The sequence below is a fragment of the Pistacia vera genome, unplaced genomic scaffold (genome assembly GCF_008641045.1).
Source record: "Pistacia vera cultivar Batoury unplaced genomic scaffold, PisVer_v2 Contig142, whole genome shotgun sequence".
NCBI classification, from domain to species: Eukaryota; Viridiplantae; Streptophyta; class Magnoliopsida; order Sapindales; family Anacardiaceae; genus Pistacia; species Pistacia vera.
Window position 1 is genome coordinate 873,223 of NW_022195489.1, and position 19,501 is coordinate 892,723.

Consider the following 19,501-nt stretch of genomic DNA (forward strand, 5'->3'; position numbering starts at 1 on the left):
AGATGAGTAGTATGGAATTGCTTCATTATTTTTCTGACCTATTGTCGGAAAACAAGAGAAAATTTTTAACATATCCAGAGCATTGTAAACTCAAATAAACTACAGTAAATTTTTTCTTGAAATGTCCTACTGGTATCAAAATTTAATTCAATTTTATTCTATGTTACAATTTTTACAATTAATGTTAGACATCATGTGTTAGATAATATCAACTGTAACATTGTAACTCATAGTCATACATGATACATCTACTATAATATCATTGGTTTAGAATTTGTTGAGCTAACATAATACACATTAGAATTTCTTGACTTGACATAACGAGTAATTACTCTTAATTTCACTTTTACAATTATTGGATTGCGACAGAATAAAATCTAAAAATTTGTAAGTCATAAATCTAATTTCACCATTATTAGATGGAATTTCAGGCATGGGAGGAAGAAAACTCCATGGTTATGGCATGGATGATCTACTCAATGGAACCTGAAATTGGCCCTATTTCTTATTATCAACTGCGAAAGAGATGTGGGATGTTGCTGAAACCTACTGAAACATGGCAAATTCAGCTCTGATATTCGAAATTAAAACACGCATCTGGGAGATGAACCAAGAGAGCGAAAGTGTGACAGCATATCATAGCATGTTAAATGGTTTATGGCAAGAACTAGACCAGTGTTATTACCTGTTAAAGACACTGCTCGGTACAACAAGATGTTTAAAAAAGAAAGGGCAAAAGGTTTCTATGAAGACAGATGATGGGAGCCAAGTTTTTCAAAAGAGAGGTAACAACCCAATAGTATTAATTTATGTCTAATAGATTTATATATGCACAACACTCAATATCCTAACTGAGAATAACTTAAGAAAGATAGCTTACTGGAATTGAATGTCATAACTTTGAGATACAAGGAGAATAAGTATTATAAAATTGTGATACTATATTTTTCTTCAAGTTCTACATTTTTCCAACAAAGAATTACTATAACCACCACAAAGGGCATGGTGGGTAACCTATACAAACTTGGCAAAAGCTAAAACAAAATTAATAGAACTTTACCTCCAGAAAATCAGCTATGCAAAACTTCTATACCCGTATACTCCGTTTGAATTTAGCTATTTGTCATCGCATCTTTCGATGTGATAATGTCAAAATTGGCACCTCTTCATTCATAATCATATACACTGACAGATATAAAATTTAACAGTAGTAGTTACTATCCTCGTAATTTACAGAATCTTTACAGAGCATGGAACGTACTTCCATTATCGATCTTGGTGGCTCCAAGTCTTTCTCTTGCAGCGCATTGCCAAGCAATCGCTGCATTTGTGATGCGAATATGTCATCCAAAACCTGCAAATTTGATGACATCAATATTTAAGAAATAAAACTAACTAGGTATTTTGATAACATTATATAAGTTTTCATCAGTTTTCTATGTTGCAGGGAGATTCTGTACTGGATATGTTCTTGTCAGTTACAACTGCTACACAAGACCCCACCAATCACCCGAAATATCTTGTAACCAGATACCCACTTGAATCCATCCAGGAAATTATAATTTTTCCCGAGTTGTGTTATTTGAAAGACATTGTAACTTATAAAGGTCAGTAATGTCAAATTTATTTTTCCTTTCTCTAGATAAGAAGATTTAGAAAGTTCTCAAGATCAAAAAGTGCTGAAATGTCATATTACATTGTAACTTAGGTTTTTGTTGACACTGAAATAACCGTAAAAGAAAGTAATCTAATTTCGATACAGAAGTTCTGAGGCTAAAGGCAACTTACAGAAATTGCAATTCTTGAGCTCTTATACCAGGAGCTGTGCTCTTTCTTATTTTCCAGAAAATGCAGCACATCCTGTAAGCAAAAAGGAAAAGAACAGGATGTATATTCAAGTTCTATAATCAAGGGAAACTTTTGTGAAGACATGCTTCAGATGTCAATATACCTTTCCCATATGGTCCCATAAAAGTCGGCAAATCATTGTGAACACATGTGGCTCAACGACTGTGTACAGATGATCCATTGTCTTAATCAAGAGATCTTTCAAAGGTTGCATTCTACATTTTACGTCTGATTCTGGACAAGCTTCCTTTGAGTCTTGAATTATCTTCTTTAATTTAGTCATACTTTGCATCCTTGTCTAACATAAAAAAAGGAAACAAAAAGCTAACCAATATTAGAATCTGAATGGCTACAGTCTGAAAATCGGTTCAAATGGCAGCAAAGACATTTGCTGTTTGGAACTAGATGCTATATCACTGGAAAATCCAATACAAAAATACTAGAAAAAATATAAGGGAACTAGATGCTATATTATCAGAAAATCTAATAGAAAACTACATATAGAAAAAATATAAGGAAATAAGATGCAGCATTATCCAAGGAAATGTCAGTTTAGACATCCAACAGCAACAGTTGACTGGAAAATATCACTGTTATTAACCAAATTACTGAAAGAAATGAATTCCAGAATGGCTATAAGCTTAGAGTAGAACAACAGAAGCAAGGACAAACAGTGACAGGGGTAGTCAGAGTGTCTAAAGCGGAGCAATAACCAGATCAAAGTTGGCTATGAAAAATAAATCTTGATGCCAAAACTTTAACCTCATTTCAAAAACCATGAATAGTCCTTCAGGTGATTGTGATTCTGTCACAAGACAGGCTTTTTGGTCCAGCACATAAATAGACTGGCCAAACATAACACCTAATAAACTATATGTGAACCAAGTTAACATCTATTATTGGTGATCACACATAAAAGTTTGTTGACATCTAAGATGGGAAGCTCTGAAACCTCATGGTTCAGTATATTCTTTGGTTATACATTCGTTGTACACATATTTCTCTCATGAATCAGACTAAATATTTTCTGCTGCATAAGCTATCATATACTATAACTAATACCGGACTTTCACTATGCATGGGTATCTTTTATCAGATTCTTATCCTAGAAAACCATGCAGTTTCTAGTCAATCAACATGTTACCATTATTAAATAAATCCTCCATGAAAAATCTAAATATAGTTATTAGATTGTAAAGGGTACTCACATTATCTGCAAGTTTCTCCACAATTGCTAGCAAAAAATTTCGGAATTTGGCTCTCATCATAACTGCTATTTCAGTGAGATGCTCTCCTGTAACTCCATCTCTACCCTCGGCAATAGAAGAAGACCACAACTTAAACTGGCTTTCTATTTTGGGCCACAGCACGTCCAAAATCCTTTTCATGGAATTTAGGAGAATCCCTAGCTGAAAATAGTGCTGAAGCTATAATTTCCATAGGGAATTTAAATACCAATTCTGTGAAACATGCAAACTATGAACAGAAGTTCACCTCATCAGGGACAAAGTAGGCATTTACAGTTCGGTTGGCAATTTTCTGAACATATTTGAGGCCAAATTTCTTGGGTGTGAGGCAATCCTTCAATGGCGATAAAACATCAGCATATTGCTTACCAAGAGCTTCAATGATTGCCCTTTCAACATCTGCAACAGCCTTTACACAGATACACATGCCAAGGACACATAAGTTCTCGAAAATTCAAGTATAATGTGAACCAGAATTGAGAGAGACGCATAACTGCGGTGAGCTAAAAATGCAGGTTAGAAAGAATATTCTATCTTAATTACCTAGAAACCCAAATGGTAAAGAAAGATCTAAAAGATCACATGCAGTTGATTGTTTATCAAGTTCACTTAAATAATTCAACACACACAGTTGATCTTAAAATTATCAGTGCATATAATCCATCCCTTGCTTATCAAAACTTAAGTAGGACCAAAAAGATTATGATGAAGATAATAGCATAAACCATTTGTTAAAAAAGGAAGAAGTATAATTGAACATACATTTTCCAACACAATAGCATATTCGGGCCAGCGGTAAATGATGATTTCATATTCATTCAGCATCTCTTTCAGTTGATTATACATATCATCAATGAAAGGAGTTGTTGAGTTTCGCGTTCTCACACCAGACCACTTTACCTGAAAGCAATCAATTTCATATGAAGTGTAATCAAAAGATATAAAACTTATCAAACAAAAATTAGGCCCTTTTGCCAAACTCCTTCAGGTTGATGCTCAATGTTACCAGAGTAAATAATGTGTGTAGTAAATATTAATTGAGTTATTTAACTACCAATATCATTCATTTGATAAGACCATTAGCTACCTGACTGGTGCACATTGCAGTTAATATTAGATGATATCAATAAACAACAGCAACAAGTTATGAATATGTAACCAGCAATAAAAGCGACTTGGTCTTTTTCACCCTAATCAGCCTTGAAAGAGAGTGGTGCTATTTGCCATCATTAACTTCCTCAACAGAAACCATTTAACAAATTTTTTAAATTACAATTTAAACCTCCATCAAAATTATTCAAATAGAACAAAGACCCAAAAAAAAAAAAAAAAAAAAAATTCAAAATCTTGTCTTGATTGGTATATAACAAAAATAAATTCAACTGAAGAATGGCACAAAACTTTTTGCAAAGTGAAGTTTTAGGGATGACTTATGCATCAAATTAAAAGAGTTTCCCAAACTGTCATTTTTGGCCCCGGATTCCAGATTTCAGTGATAATTATTTTCGAAAGAGTTAATTAAAAAAAAAAAAAAAGGCCATCTTCTTCATCCCTGAATTATGAACAAAATTAACTAAAAAAACTTTGCTTCAACAGTATCGAGCAAATATGAAGCCTACTCAGTAACCTTGACATTTAACCAGAATTACGGATTCCACTTATAATAGTTATAGGTTCTCCAAGAGTTACTATATTCATCCCAATTTTAGAGCCCCACAACCTATAGCACAAAGGTGAACTTGAAAAACTTAATTTGGCAGGACTAGTTACTTGGCTAGGCTAAGGGTGGTGCATCTTCTAGGCAAAAAAGGATATGAAAGCAACAGGTGCATTTTGTTTTACAATAAAGTGGTGGTCACTTTCTCACAGCTATGTTTGAATTTATATCGTTGCTCTCCTTGTCCAAATGATTCAGTTAAAAATAGTAATTTTAAATCCAAAAACATGATCTCAATAGAAGATATCCAGAAAGAAATTGAGAAGGAGAAGTCTAAGAAAGGGGATAAGGTAATTTTGGATTTTCTAAAATTTCTAAATGGGGCATGTTAGAAATAAGGTTTGTTCAGAAAATTTTTGAGTGTTAGCCTCAATCAAAAAGAAATCCAAAGGTTTTAAGGGCAAAATCTGAATCATGGCAGACACCAAATGAACAGGAGTTAAAATATTATTCTACATGTGGAAACAGTTTGAAATATCAAGTGATTATATTGCTAAACAAATCCTTCTTCAGGAATTTATACCTTATCTAGTTTGCATGAATCAAGTAAAGCATGATGCTTGTCATGAATCCAGCGAGTTATATACACATGGAACAACTCTTTTGCATCTACTCCACCTTTGACATGACTGAAAATATCATCAATCAAGTGAGATCACAAAGTAATAAAATAAACGAGTCTAATCAATATGGAGTAAAATAAGAAAAACTTATTACTCAATCTTCCAGCAAGAGAGATCCCTCTGAAAGTCAGCTGTTGCAATAACAAGTTCTGAAACAGGAGGTGAGAGTCCAGGAGGAGGACATGCAACAAGGAATGCTCGCAATCTATTGCAAAGCTCCACACTATATATGGAAGCTGAAAGGTTTGGAAGGTCTATAAAACTGCATTAAAGTAAAAACAGAGTCAAAATTATTACACAAAGTAGAATTATAATTCTCCTACAACTGATGCTTATCCTTAACATGCTTTAACCAGTTTTACAATAATTTTTGTTATAATAATCAACCCAGAATCCTTTTGTTTTTTAAGATTTGCATATAATCAATGACAAACAGAACAACAGAGGACAATCATTTAGCAGCAAATATCTTTACAAATTAAGTAACCAAGCTAGGCTTCCAGTAGGCCAAACAAGTGCCTCATATTGTTTGAGTAGCTTTGCAACAAGATGATCATCAAATCTGTAGTGATCCAATATGGAGAAATAGAAAAAGAATAAAGAATGCGCTTCTATAATGAGTACCCAGCAACACCATATCTATTCATTGAGAAACATAACAAAGTTTAAGGAGAACAGGAAGTACATTACCTGGGGAGTACATCCTGACTGTGGATCTCTATGTCAGTGCAAATTTCATTTCTAAAATTTAAAATTAGAGATTTCATCCTCTGATAAGTAGTTGAAAGAGCCATGTGATCATTTGACATGCCCTCATTGTTGCTCAAAACAAACTCATCTGTCACTTTCAAGTGCCTTCTTGATCTCTTCTTCACAGCAGCCTGTTTTGCCATTTGCACTTTGTAAGAATAATTGTAAAGACTGATTGAAACAATAAAGCATAAAGAAATCGGCTTCCAATACCTGAAAATATCTGGTTAACTTCAACTGTGCCTCAAAACCTAATATATCATTCAGAAGAATATAGAGCTTGACAGCAGGTTCCAATGCGGGGGCTGCATGTCCAGTGGCAGGACCAAAAATATCTGTAAACCCTGATGGCGATAAATCATCCAAACTCTTGTAGTTCTCAAATACTAAAGCTAGAATCTGCTGAACTTGATCCTCAATCTCCCCAAGGATACGATTCTGGATGACATTCATAAACCGCTATCAGATTTAAGTTTAAAAGGTACACCTAATTATCTTCAGTATATGATGACATGTTAAAAACTTACAAACTGAACTTTATCAAGTTTCTTTGAAAAACATAATGATTCAAAGTACTAGCCTAATCTTGCACCTATAAAAATAATATCATAATAGTGAAAATATGTCAAAATAAAAGATCATCAATTGTGAAAAAAGAGGCAAATTAAGTAGTTATTTCCCAATAGTCAGAACAGCCCCCATTTAAACTAAAAATGCATAGTGCAAAAAGCATTTTGAAACTGTTCCAAACTTTTAAATAAAAACATCTCTGAAATTCGACTCATACCTCTTGATGACTTAGCACACTCTTACTTTTTCCCTTCACAGGTAAAAGCAAATCGTATACTAATGTAAGACAGTCATGCGTGGGTGTGGCTACATCCATGACATAAGATAGGTATCTGCAAATAGTGTACATGATTGTAAAATGTAATAGTAATTCAGAGTCCCCATATAAATAATTATAAATATGAAAATCCCCATTCTACCTCACCACAATACCTTAACTTGGCGTATGTATCTGATACTCCATAGTACGATGCAAAGTTATCCAGTAACCACTTCCATGGGCCATTTAGCAACAAATTTCTTTGCTGAAAATTTTGAGTTTTCATCGAAACTTCTAACAACAAGTCATATGCCACAGTTTCTGCCACACAACCACACTACAGACAAGAAGTAAATGAAGTTAATTTTATGACTAAATAACATAATTCTCACTACTGCTTCAATAACTTTATTCAAGGAAGAGAGTTGCAAGCAGACTGGTCATAAGAGGTAGCAGACTCATCATAAGAGGTAAGTTTCCAAAAATATCGAGAATAAGATTGCATCTACCTTAGGATTGTTATCCCCAACTTGACTGGTCGAATAGTTTATGTGTAGTTGTATTCTGCCAACAAGCTCATGCTCTGGCTCATGATATATAGGCCACCAACGAATCTTTTCACTCTGCATTCAACCAACCTTTAGATCTTCAGAAAGAACTATTTACTTTCCTACCTTAAAGATGAAACATGAAAGGACAATCCTGAAAATCTTACTGGGTCATCAGCAATAGCAGCAACTTGAGCTAAGACACGGCCACAACATTCTCCCTTAGAACCTTGAACTTCAATGATCAAGTCATCACCAATACTATCTGGAAAGCTGTGTTGCAGTATGCCTTATAAGTTAATGACCACCAAGAACAGACAAAGAAACAAGAAGAGGGAAGCAACCTAAAGAAAGAATCATACAATACACGGGTTTCACTAGTTCCAGGTTGCATTCGGACCACATCCTCTTCCGACATACTTTTCAATCTCAGCATGCAAGAATATGTTTCTAATAACAATAAACCATACTTTAGGTTAGATAGAACAAAAAAGAAAGAAATATAACTTCTCGTAACTTCAAGACAGTTATAAATCGGCAAATAACTCCTCATTATGTGGCTATGTGATCAATCTAGACTTATGGAGTTTTTCTTCAAGCCCAAAAACTGAAAATTAAAGAAAGTGCCAATCAGATCCGACTGAAATCAAGCTATATCTGGATTTAGTTCCTAACAGATTAAATTTACGACTGACATCCCAACATTGTCACACCAAATTATTCTTGAAGCCTAATGCTGATAATTCAAGCTTATCCTTATCCAATCATCTGATAGATGACCCATCAAAGTCAAGATGAATTTGAAAGGTACATAACAACTCATACAAAATAATTAATGATACTGTTTGAATGCTTAATAAGTAAAACATAATAACAGTAAGTTCCATAATATACATAAAATTTGCTTACCTTGCACTACTTCATATGATGTTGAATTTTTGCTCAGAGTAGCAACTCCATTTCTCAAGAGCTTGGAAACCTCCTTTACATATTGGGAGCTTGCATGGACATATGCCAAACTTTTTTGCGCAAGTGAACCGCTTTCAGGAACACTAGGCGTCACACGTACTTTCTGCATTGCTCCCCACCCCGAGTTCAGCATTGAATTTAGATGGGAGAAATGCTGACGAAATGATTCTACTTTTACCATTGATGGCTTTAAAGATGAAAAATTGCAGCCAGGAGGGGCGTCTAAACCCATTTTCACTTTACGAACTATGAAATGACCGCAATGTTAGACGTTTTTAGAACCATTAAATATCAAAAAGAAAAAAGAAAAAGTTACAATGAAAATACTAAGGAGAACATAAAAGTACCTTCAACCTTCATCTTCCCATAAGTCTTCTTAGGTTTCATAGCAGCTGCCTCGCTGACTAACTCAGGAGATTGTTTTTCCAATAATTCTTCTTCTGATTGTAATAATACTTTCTGTAAACTATGATGTCAAGGGGTAAAGAATCATATGATTAAAAACAGGCACTTCAAGATTAAACAAAAATTCATATTCAACATAAAATAAAAATACCACTAAACAATACCAGCATTTGCATGCAACAAAACAATTCAATTCAAGTGCAAATGAAAAGAACTATAAAGAAACTATAATTTTGTTTTAGCATATGTTTAATTCCTGTCATCTTGTCTTAGTACCACCACCTCCCGTATGCAATAGAGTACATATATATATTGGTCAACATTACTGACTAAACCATATTTCTACCATTTTACGATCAATTAAACTGCTCTCTAAGCCTCCTCAAGTAAGGAAATTGTAATAAAGACACTACCCCTTCATCTCTCTGTCCATAATCGGCTGGAAGACAAAGAACTCCTAGAGGTCCTATAAGATGGATAGTATAAGTGTGCCATTACATTCATGGCTCTACTTCTATCAATTATGGTTGCAATTGCATAAAGCAATATGCATGAAAGCTCCAAAAATTTTCCACCAAGAAAGCAATGACATTTTTAGAAGTTGAAAAAACTGCTTATTTTATTCACATGCACCCTAGTTAATATTTCTAAAGTTATAAAACTGGTGTAATTCATCTTGTAAACAAAAAATATCAAAGATCAAAACAAGGTAGAAGAGCACTCACCCAAATGCTCTTCGCAACAGTGTACACTCATTATTCAAGAAGTAGGGAGCTTCTTGCTCACAACCCTTTGCCCATGAGTTAAGGCACAAACGAACACACGCATCATAAGAAATGACAGCACACCAAGGACCTAGTCCACTGAGAACAATTCATAAAAAAAAAAGAAGAAAAAAGTGTAAATTCAAAAAATGATCAGAGAATACGATGGTATTTACAGCAGATTTGACAGTATTTGAGTTAAAGCTTTATCAAATGCATTAAAAATCATGAGTCAACAAATTTGCCTCTTACTAGTTCAGTTATCTAACCTACCTTGCATGAAAAGTGGGGAAGCGAGCACGTAAGGAACTTGTGGATAAATCTACTCCTATGCCAGCAGCAGTCCTGCATGCATAGCAGTTTAATCACAGCATTCAAGAAATTCTCCAAAAGAAAATAACACAAGTACGTAAACACACAACTCAATAGATACGTCAAGAAGCTCATACCGAGTACTATCCTGTGAGGGGTTAGCAGCATGAGTACTTCTTGATGTTTTTGGATAAAATGTGGTTTCAGATTCACTTGAATTAGCAGAGCAAGGTCTACTCTGTGCTCTAGCAGTTAAATTGTGCTCACCAACTTGTTCTATTTCTGAACCAGTGTCAACAAAGGGAGGTGCACTGGGGATATCAGCATAAGAATGCTTCAAGTGCTGTAATTGTCTGCCACCTAACTCCTGCAAGCACATTTTCATCTGAGAGGAGTACAACAACACACCAAACTTTATAGCAACAGTATGACAATACTCACTCAACAACACTTCTATCTGATGTACCAGAAAACAATTGTATAGATTAGTAGTTTTGCCAACAGAAGACAGAAAGCAGATAACTACCATATGGATCCAATTAACTAAAAAGGAGAAATTATTTCATACACTAAAAGCATGTTGACATAAGTTTAACAAAGTCTTATAAAAGCAGTCTTTAAGCGATAAAATATAGCCAATTCAGAACATCTTCAGTCTACTAACCATTCGATGCAGAGCCAGAACCAAAAACTTATTATATATGCCAAAAATATTTTATTTGGCCATATTTCTTAATTAACTCACATTATTACTTATTTGGCCAAAATTTGCTTCTCTTAAATTTGATTTCTTTTTCTATTTATGTAGTGTTCACTATTCAGGTTATTTACTAAATGTAGAAATTAATTTCCTTTTCTGATCACAAATTGAGACTAAAAACAGGTTAATCTATCAACAATTTAATAGTTAACATAATTATCAGAAAGCATTTTCACCAGTTCTGGGGTTAAAAAAGGTTCAGTATGATAATGTTTTGCTTGTGAGCCTACCATCAATGTACCCCCTGATTTACCCCACAGTGTATTTTACGTGTACAAGAAGTTCCAATGGTCCTAAAACAAAAACACATCTCCTGAAAATTCTTATCTTTATATCACCGTTGGAAGAGTAAAAAATGCACTGATAAGAATGCTCAGCGTCCCCAAAGCATGTGCTACATATGGTGACAAGAAAATTATTTAAAACAAATTAATAAGATTTTTGCTATAAGCATGTAGAGCACTTCAAACAACTACCCAACATGTAGCTGGCTTATTAATATGGCAGGGCAATTTAATATTTATATCAATGGAAATAACTTCAATTCAGCTCAATCATGCCTAGTTTCTATATTCATTTACAAATAAGTAAATTCATTTTTTCAACATGAACTGTCAAGGTAATGTCCAACAATTTATATATAACTGCCAGTCCACACTTTCATATACATGCTTACCATTTTACCCACATCTGTAACAACAAAAACTAAATGTAGTTCACATGGGACACTCTGAGTGGCATAAACATATGAATAGTGACTAACAACAAAAGAAAAATAGCAAAGAGAAAGATAAAATGAAAATGTGCTGTAGCGCTAAATTAGGTTCAAACTCAACTAAGAAGAAATTTTCACCAGGAAGCTTGACACTGTTACCACTCACGCATGAACAGAAACACAAGTACAATTTGTATCATATTTAAGAACATAATACCTGTTTAATTGTTCTTTCAGGTTTCGACAATGAAGTAACACTGGAAGAATAACCATCTGTGTATGTTCCTCTCAGTGAAGCATCACATTCATTGCGGAACTGTGTAAAAGAGACTTCAGTACTAGAAGCCGAATCTGAAAATCCAACTTCTGCAGTCCCATGCCTCCCACCACCATTTCCTTGTTTCTGTTGATTTCTATCATTGCCATGATTCACTTGTTTGTGAAGTGGCTTCGCATATTTAGGAGCTACACCATTGCTAATCTTGTCATCTTGTGGAGAACACTTGACTGAGTTTTGCCCGCCAAAGACCTCATCATCAGAATCAGGCGATATGTCCATATCGGACCCTGAGCCACTATCATTGCCACTCAAATGTATTGTATGTACAGGAACCACACCCGATGAAAAAGACATCCCAGTGTCTTGTCTACCATTACTTAGATTAGTTATTCCATCAGGTTTTGGCCTCTGAATCGGAATAGAACTGAATATATCTTTCTTGGCACCACCCTTCTAGTACAAAGTATTACAAAAATTATATCAAATTCACCCGGAAACTAAAACTACTTTTGAAAATCCAAAGACTTGAAAAAAAAAAAAAAAAAAAAAATCAATAACGACTGACCTGTCGAACCCATTTAAGGGCATTACCATCAAGCCCTTCAGCAAACATGATCCCAAAGTTTCTTCTTCACCTAAATCAACAATTAAGAGTTTCAATACCCAAATCGAAACTGATCAAAACCAAACACTACACTTTGTTTAATTGATTACTGAGACTAGATACTGAACGAAGAAAACTAAAACCTTGAATCTCACATTACGCAATTTAAACATTAACACCATTAAAATCGAAAGCTTTACCCATTCCAACAATGTTCAGAGTGAAAATTAGTATCACGAAAAGTACTTCTCAAGTTAAAAGCAATAACTAAAAATCTGTGTATTTTGGTATTGAGTCATCTTAGTATGGTAATATATGTTGTGTTAAAAGTGGCTAAAAATCTAAACTTCACTTTTTTTTTTCTTTTCCAGTTTTCTCAGGAACCAAACAGAAAATAAAACATCTAAGATTTTAACTCAGTTAAAAATCAGTGATGAACAACTGAAGTGCATTGGCAAAAAAAAAAACGCAAATCTTGCATTGAAAAGAGAGAAACAAGAAGAAAGTAGAGAGAAAACAATTAAAAAAAAGTAAAATCTCTTGATACAACACAAAATTCACTTGGCTAAAATCAATACAAACCAAGAAAATGTGAGTTGTTAAACAGAATTACAGCGACTCAAAAAAAGAAGAAGAAGAAGAAGAGAAAAAAAAAGAATCACCGAATGTATCAGAAAGTTCACTTGCCTATAATAAAACACACATCAACTCAACATCAATTCTGAAAAAGATTATTAATTTAGAGAGGAAAAGATGAACTTGAACTGCTTCACTGAGAAGTGAGAATGGCAATGAGAAATCAAAGTAACAGAAAGAGAGAAACTGGAACTGTAAGTTAAAAGAAGATTTTTTTCTTGTTTATTTTGTTTTGCCCTTTCTACTGTTTAGCATTCCCTCTGCTTTATATTATTTCAAAATTATGTTTTTTATTTTTTAAATATTTAGCAAATGAAAGAGGTTTGCCATGGGCATGCCACGTCACCTTTTTTATAAAAAAAATATTTATTTAAAAACACAAAATTTATATTATTGATGACATAGTGTAATATTCATGCTTTTTTGTGTAACACTATTTACTTTTTTTCAAATTTTAATTAAAAAATATATAAAACGAGTACAAAGTGTATTGAGATATCTGTCGAGATTTTCTCCGTTAAAATAGAATGTATTTTCCGAATTTTAAATGGAGGATCACAGAGGATTTAGGGAACTAACGGAGACGTGTGATTAACGAAAAAGTGACGTGGCAAGTGAAGACGCGCCCTTTTGTAACGGTCGAACGAGTTCTTTGTTAATGATTGGTTACACTTACACATACCATCCAGGGCCGTAGGGGGTTCCGCTGCTCCTGAGTGCACACAGGATTGGTGGTGCCTTGAGAGTGAGAATAAAATAATTTTTGTTCTCTGAGTGTGTGCTGTATCCGGCGTAAACTTTAATAGAATTTATAAAAAAAAAAAAAAGAAGACCAAGTTGGATCCTTGGTGATTAAGAAAGCAAAAAGTGTGGGTAATGTTTAGTTTAAAGGGCTTTGGTAAAAATAATCACTTTAGAGGAGTTTTAATTAAAATTTATTGTAAATAACGCTTTACTGTTTGAGGTTATCAGCACTAATTACTCAAGTTTAAGAAACTGCTTTTGTGAAATATTTTACCATGAGTTTTGCCAACATATATATTAGGGAGTGATATTTGAGATTTTACGCGTGCAATGTATTTTTATGGACTTGGATGGGAGAGTGGGGGCTAGGGTAGGGGTGGGGTAGGATACAATTCCATGACTTGAGCAGAAGAACTCCTTTCTCACCAAAGTAGTAACTTAGCTGGTTGGCACTGGACTGGGCTAATTGGCACCAAATCGGTGAAAAAGTATCTAGGAGTCAAAAGCTCAGCTTTACACGCACATTTTGTGGTATATTAAATTATTGATAATTATTCCTCTTTTTTTGTGTCTGGATCTTTAGGTGATAAGATAATGGACATTTTATTAACAAAATTCAGTAAAAATTAAAGAAGTCCCAAAATATAAGGACAAAAGCAGCTAAGCTGGCAAATAAAGATAGTCCAAAGAACATATACATATATCTTTAAACTTTGTTAATCCTGTTAATTAAAGAACATAATCATTGTCACTCAATCACAAATCCCAATCAGGGGAAATGCTTCCTTACTGGGTGATGGGTGGGGTGGCCCTTGTTTTTTATTGTAAAAATTAGCCTTTGGGTTTAGATTTCTCCTGTTTTGTATGGGGATTATAGTAGTCAAATTGTGGCCATGTGAATCATTGAATTCGGTCCCTATTTTGCTTTCTTGTATTCACATTAGCTGTTTCTGGATTTTATTTTTTTATTAATGAAATTTGAGAGTTTGGAAGATCACCGAATTCTTTGTAAGTCGTGCATGTGATGTGGGGTTAACAATAAGCATGAAATCTCATCAACCAAACATTAAAAATTATATATATAGAAAATGAGTAATATCACATTTACAACCTAATCTGCACATTATGATGGATTCTACTTACAGATTACATTGAACCATAACTCTCAAATAACTACTATATAAGAGCATTTTCAATGATACTCTTTATTATGAAGAACATATTTTATATAAATAAAAAACATCTTCATTAATTTTTAAATATAAAGAACACAATTTTTATTCAAATCCAATAGACTATTTAAATTTAATGAAGATGTTTTTTTTTTTTTTTAGAGAAAGAACTTAATGAAGAGATAATTAATAAACAAAATACATAGAAACTTGTAGTTTATTATTAAAATTAGGATAGAGAGTGAAATTTGACTCTCTAAATTTGGAGAGTCAACCCTCTCTCTAATTTATATTTTAAAAGATAAAGATCTGTTGGATTCATATAAAAGTCATTTGGAGATGCTGTAACCAATAAAAACAAAAAGAAAATGTTGAAAGTTGATAAAAAAAAAAAAAAAAAAATCAATCTAAAATTTCAATTGATAATTATGACAATACCCTGTATTTATTTATCCTTAAGTTGATAATGAATTTCTATACATAATTTTTACCATATTAAGTTTTATAATTGCAAAATTTTATGACTAATTCACAATTGATAAAATGGATTAGTGAATTCCTATGATAGTAGAGCTGTATCATGAAAAAACGAAGCAATCTATCAATATTACTTTGTGAGCAATATATGTAAACGTCTTGTAATCAATCTATAGAAGAACAAAAAAAACTAAATGGGCTCAACTTGGATTGGGCCAAAATCGTGGTAGAGCTGGCCTGAAAAAATAACAGGTTAAAATCTGTCCAGTCCATTCCATATGATATCTTTTAATCACTCTTTATAATAAGACATAATATAGGATAAATAAACACAAAAAAATACGTGGATTTTATGATAAATATGAAACCCTGAATTAATGATATAAATATATCGTATGATATCACAGTAGCCGGCCCTAGAAGGCTAGAGCCACTCGGGCGTCCTGTATAAAACCATTCATCCTCAAAATGCTTCTCTAAGTCCAAACTCACAAAAATCATTCAAAAACCTCATTCTAATGGGTTAAAATCCCATATAATTGTAGAGCAAAAGAGCATATTTCTTAGCAAGTGCTCCGAAAAAATATTGAATGATGATATTGGAGGAGTGGGTTGGATATGCATCATTTAATCAAAGAAGTCAAGTGCTTGGTTGAGAGTGAAGTTACCTGATCTACTGATTTCTTTCAGGGATTTATCAGGTGGGGGCTCTTGGATTGTGAATTAACATAGGAGTTTTGTTTTGGGATCGAAGTTGAGGGATCTTTTGACTGAGTGATCAAAATATTAGAATTTTACCTATTTTTGGCAACCAAAAGAAGCCCCAAAAAGGGTTCGATTCCTTTGGAGTAACTTGCTGCTGATTTGCACAGTAAAAGCTGCAGGAAGAAGCCGAAGCTGTGGGTGATTAGAGATCCACAATATTGGTAAAGTTATTACTTTCTTCATATTATCTTTTATGTAACTGCGTAATTTATGAATGAAAGTCTGAAGTTTGGGTATATAACATGTGCAGATTTGTAACAACTCCGGGCAGAAAATGAAAGTGGAAACCCCAGCTGATAAATTGTTGAAAGGAAGGGTAGATTAGGTTACTTCCTCTCAATCAAGCGCTTAGTCTCTTTGATTAAATAATTCATGTACAGGCCACTCCTCCTTATATCATTATTCAATAGTTTATTTGGTGTTCTTGGTAAGAATTAGGCAGAAAACTTTGAAATGTTGTTTTGCTTTACAGTATCTTGTGGTGGTGTTTGTTGCCGGATTTGATGGCGTCAACATTTTAATAAAAAGGGTTTTGAGCTTGTAGCTGTTACACTATTTTCAGTTTCAAGTCCTTATTAACTTTTTATAGGTTTGTACGTCAATTGTCTATGTATTAAAATATGCTTATCTATGGAATAACTTTTTTTTTTTTTTGGTATTTTGCCATGTTTAATTTCTCTAATGACTGGTGGTGTAATTTGCACAAATCAAAAGATGTCTGTACTCTCCATCACTGTAACTAGGGTTTGATTCAATTTCAAAACCTCGGACGAAACTGTGTTATCTATGACTATGAATTAAGTTAACTGGGTTTAGTTCAAAATGCTTTATTTTGTTAGCATAAAATTTGAATCAAGTTAACCTGCGGGGTGGAGAGTTTAGATTTTGGATAACAATAAAGTCAAATGGGTTGCAATTCTAGTAAAAAATTAATAGATCAATGCTTGATTGAATATTACGCACAATAAAAACAAAAAACAAAAATGTTGAAAATTGATAAAAAGAAATCATGTCTAAATTTCAATTGCTAATTATAAAAACAATAATGTTACGGACATCGATTACTGACACTGAATTTTTGTATTGACGTAAGTGGCATTCGAGTTAGACGCGATCACGTTGGACACTAACACGTCTTCTGTGAATGAACAACCGTCCAACAATCATGGACGCTCATCCATATTTGATGGATAGTTATTCATTACAAATGGACTCTCATCCATCAATCTGGTACGAAAATAACAATTGACTCCCGTCCATATAATATGGACGGGAGTTCATTTTCTATGGACCATATAATATGGACGGGAGTTCATTTTCTATGGACGGGCGTCCACCTAGAATGGATGCTCATCCATAAATTTTTAAAAGACCAAGCAAATTCCTAACAACTTCACTCCATTCAAGTCTTCAACGCTTGCTTGGATGGCCATGTCGTGCACCATGTTGCTTTCATTGCTATCCCCCAACTAGAAAAACTCGGTGAAAATTAGCGTAGTTGTTCAACCAAGCTTCAGGGCCTTTACCATTGCAATGAGAGGACCCCAACTTAAGTGCAGCCCATGAATCTTCGTAAGCTACGGGGAGAAAGTGTTTTGAGGCTAATCTATAATCTACGGAGACGGCGATGGCATTAGCCTTGGCAGCTAGAGACGATGCATAGTTGCTATAAACGGAGCAAAAGGGTGTGCCCATGAAGAAACCTCTGTCGTGATAGTAAACCACGAGAGGAAGCTTTTGGCCTGGTTTAGTTGCGTCTGCTGGGATAAAAATACGTGCGGAGAGCCTAGTTTCTGAAACAATAACAACATCTTTGGAGTAGACACCATTCTGAGAACCATCAATCAATCAAAGAACTCTATCAGAGCCAAAGAATCTCTCCACGTGTCCATCTTTGTAGGCACGAAAATGTGGAAGATACTCATGCGCTACTTCTTCGTTTGTACTCAAATCCATTGTTGCAGGTAATTGCAATTACACATGAACTAATAATGAATGATCCTGAAGAGGATCCGAACAATTTAAAGATGGTATAAGCTGTAGTGCTAGGATTGATTATGTTATTGAGAAGATAAAATATTTCCCTCCATTCCACATGTTTAACAGAAGATTATGCTAAGTCTTTTCTATTGTTTGGTAATGGGCATTGGGGTCCCTGTGAGTTTCACAAGACCTTCTTCCTACTAGATGTTTGCGTGGAACTTTTGACCATGGAGCCAACAGTTCTCTAACTTTACCTTTTTATTTTCAAAAGAGAGGAGGTTAATTGGATCAATTAGAAAGTGAGACCTATAGACGGGCGTCCATGCTTGGTCTTTTAGTAATTTATGGATGGGTGTCCATTCTAGGTAGATGCTCGTCCATAGAAAATGGACTCACGTCCATATTATATGGACAAGAGTCCATTGTTATTTTCATACCAGATTGATGAACGAGAGTCCATTTGTAATGAATGGTCGTCCAGCAAATATGGATGAGTGTCCATGATTGTTGGACGGCTGTTCATTCACGAAAAACATGTTAGTGTCCACCGCGGCTGCCTTTAACTCGGATGTCACATACGTCGGTACAAAAATTTGGTGTTAGCAATCGATGTCCGTAGCATTATTGGTTGTAATAATAACCTTCTCTTATATTATCTCAATTTGATGATGATTTTATAATTGTAAAAAAAATGTCATATCATAGTAGCCAGCCCTAGAACCAACCATTGGCGATGATAAACCCAGACAAGCGGCCTCCATTCAAGTCATTCATCAAAACCCTCTTCCAAATGCTTCTCAAAAGTCAAAACCCACCAAATCACTCAAAAACCTTACTCACCTTTTCTACAGATTGCTATCTTCTGGTCCACCATCTCGTATATACTGTAATCAAGTTAGACTAGTTGGTTGGTACATGACTTGCGCTAGACTGGTTGCTATTGTTTCCCACTTTGGGTTACGGGTAGTCCGTGCTATCTTTGTTATAAAATAATCAATTATTATATTAGTAACCGCAAATAATAAATCTATTGAATATAAAAACAATAAAATTAAATGTCAATAAAATAAAATGACAATACAATAAAATTAACAATACCAACAACGTGATCATGTATAGGAAATCCTTCAAAATGACAAGAAGAGATCCGGAGAATACAACCTTAGGATGAATGTCGAAGCCTTGTGTAACACACAGTTTCCTTAAAACAGATTCACCTCCTTCACTCGGGTGCATAAAGATTTAAGCAGCGTCTATTTCTCAGGATACAACGACATATGAATAGCAAGAGAAGCATCACTCTTTTATTCTAACGAACTAAATTAAGTCTTAACTCCAACAAAATAAAATCTT

General features: G+C 34.1%; 1 protein-coding gene, 1 long non-coding RNA gene and 1 pseudogene across 4 annotated transcripts; 1 reads left to right on the forward strand and 2 right to left on the reverse strand.

Moving 5' to 3' along the window:
• Nucleotides 1-896: 896 nt before the first annotated feature.
• Nucleotides 897-13,207, reverse strand: LOC116123465. Of its 3 annotated transcripts, XM_031409244.1 has the most exons (24): nt 13,059-13,207; nt 12,333-12,402; nt 11,705-12,217; nt 10,150-10,379; nt 9,974-10,045; nt 9,662-9,799; nt 8,879-8,997; nt 8,710-8,777; nt 8,472-8,634; nt 7,925-8,012; nt 7,730-7,835; nt 7,524-7,637; nt 7,188-7,351; nt 6,973-7,087; nt 6,399-6,623; nt 6,126-6,316; nt 5,530-5,697; nt 5,336-5,441; nt 3,858-3,995; nt 3,343-3,504; nt 3,057-3,257; nt 1,952-2,146; nt 1,789-1,860; nt 897-1,354 (listed from the first exon to the last, which is right to left on the reverse strand). In XM_031409244.1, the coding sequence occupies exons 2-24, from the start codon at nt 12,378-12,380 to the stop codon at nt 1,202-1,204; spliced, it is 3,549 nt and encodes a 1,182-aa protein (XP_031265104.1). In that variant the 5' UTR covers nt 12,381-12,402; nt 13,059-13,207; the 3' UTR covers nt 897-1,201. The 3 variants fall into 3 exon arrangements, with proteins under 3 accessions (XP_031265104.1, XP_031265103.1, XP_031265105.1); XM_031409243.1 differs by having other exon boundaries at nt 8,472-8,777; XM_031409245.1 differs by lacking the exon at nt 9,662-9,799 and having other exon boundaries at nt 8,472-8,777.
• Nucleotides 13,208-15,793: 2,586 nt separating this feature from the next.
• On the forward strand, nt 15,794-16,814 carry LOC116123441. The gene is made up of 2 exons (XR_004127025.1): nt 15,794-16,326; nt 16,416-16,814. It is a non-coding gene; the product is annotated as an uncharacterized LOC116123441 (long non-coding RNA).
• Nucleotides 16,815-17,529: 715 nt separating this feature from the next.
• Nucleotides 17,530-18,121, reverse strand: LOC116123378 (annotated as a pseudogene).
• Between the last annotated feature and the right edge of the window lie 1,380 nt (nt 18,122-19,501).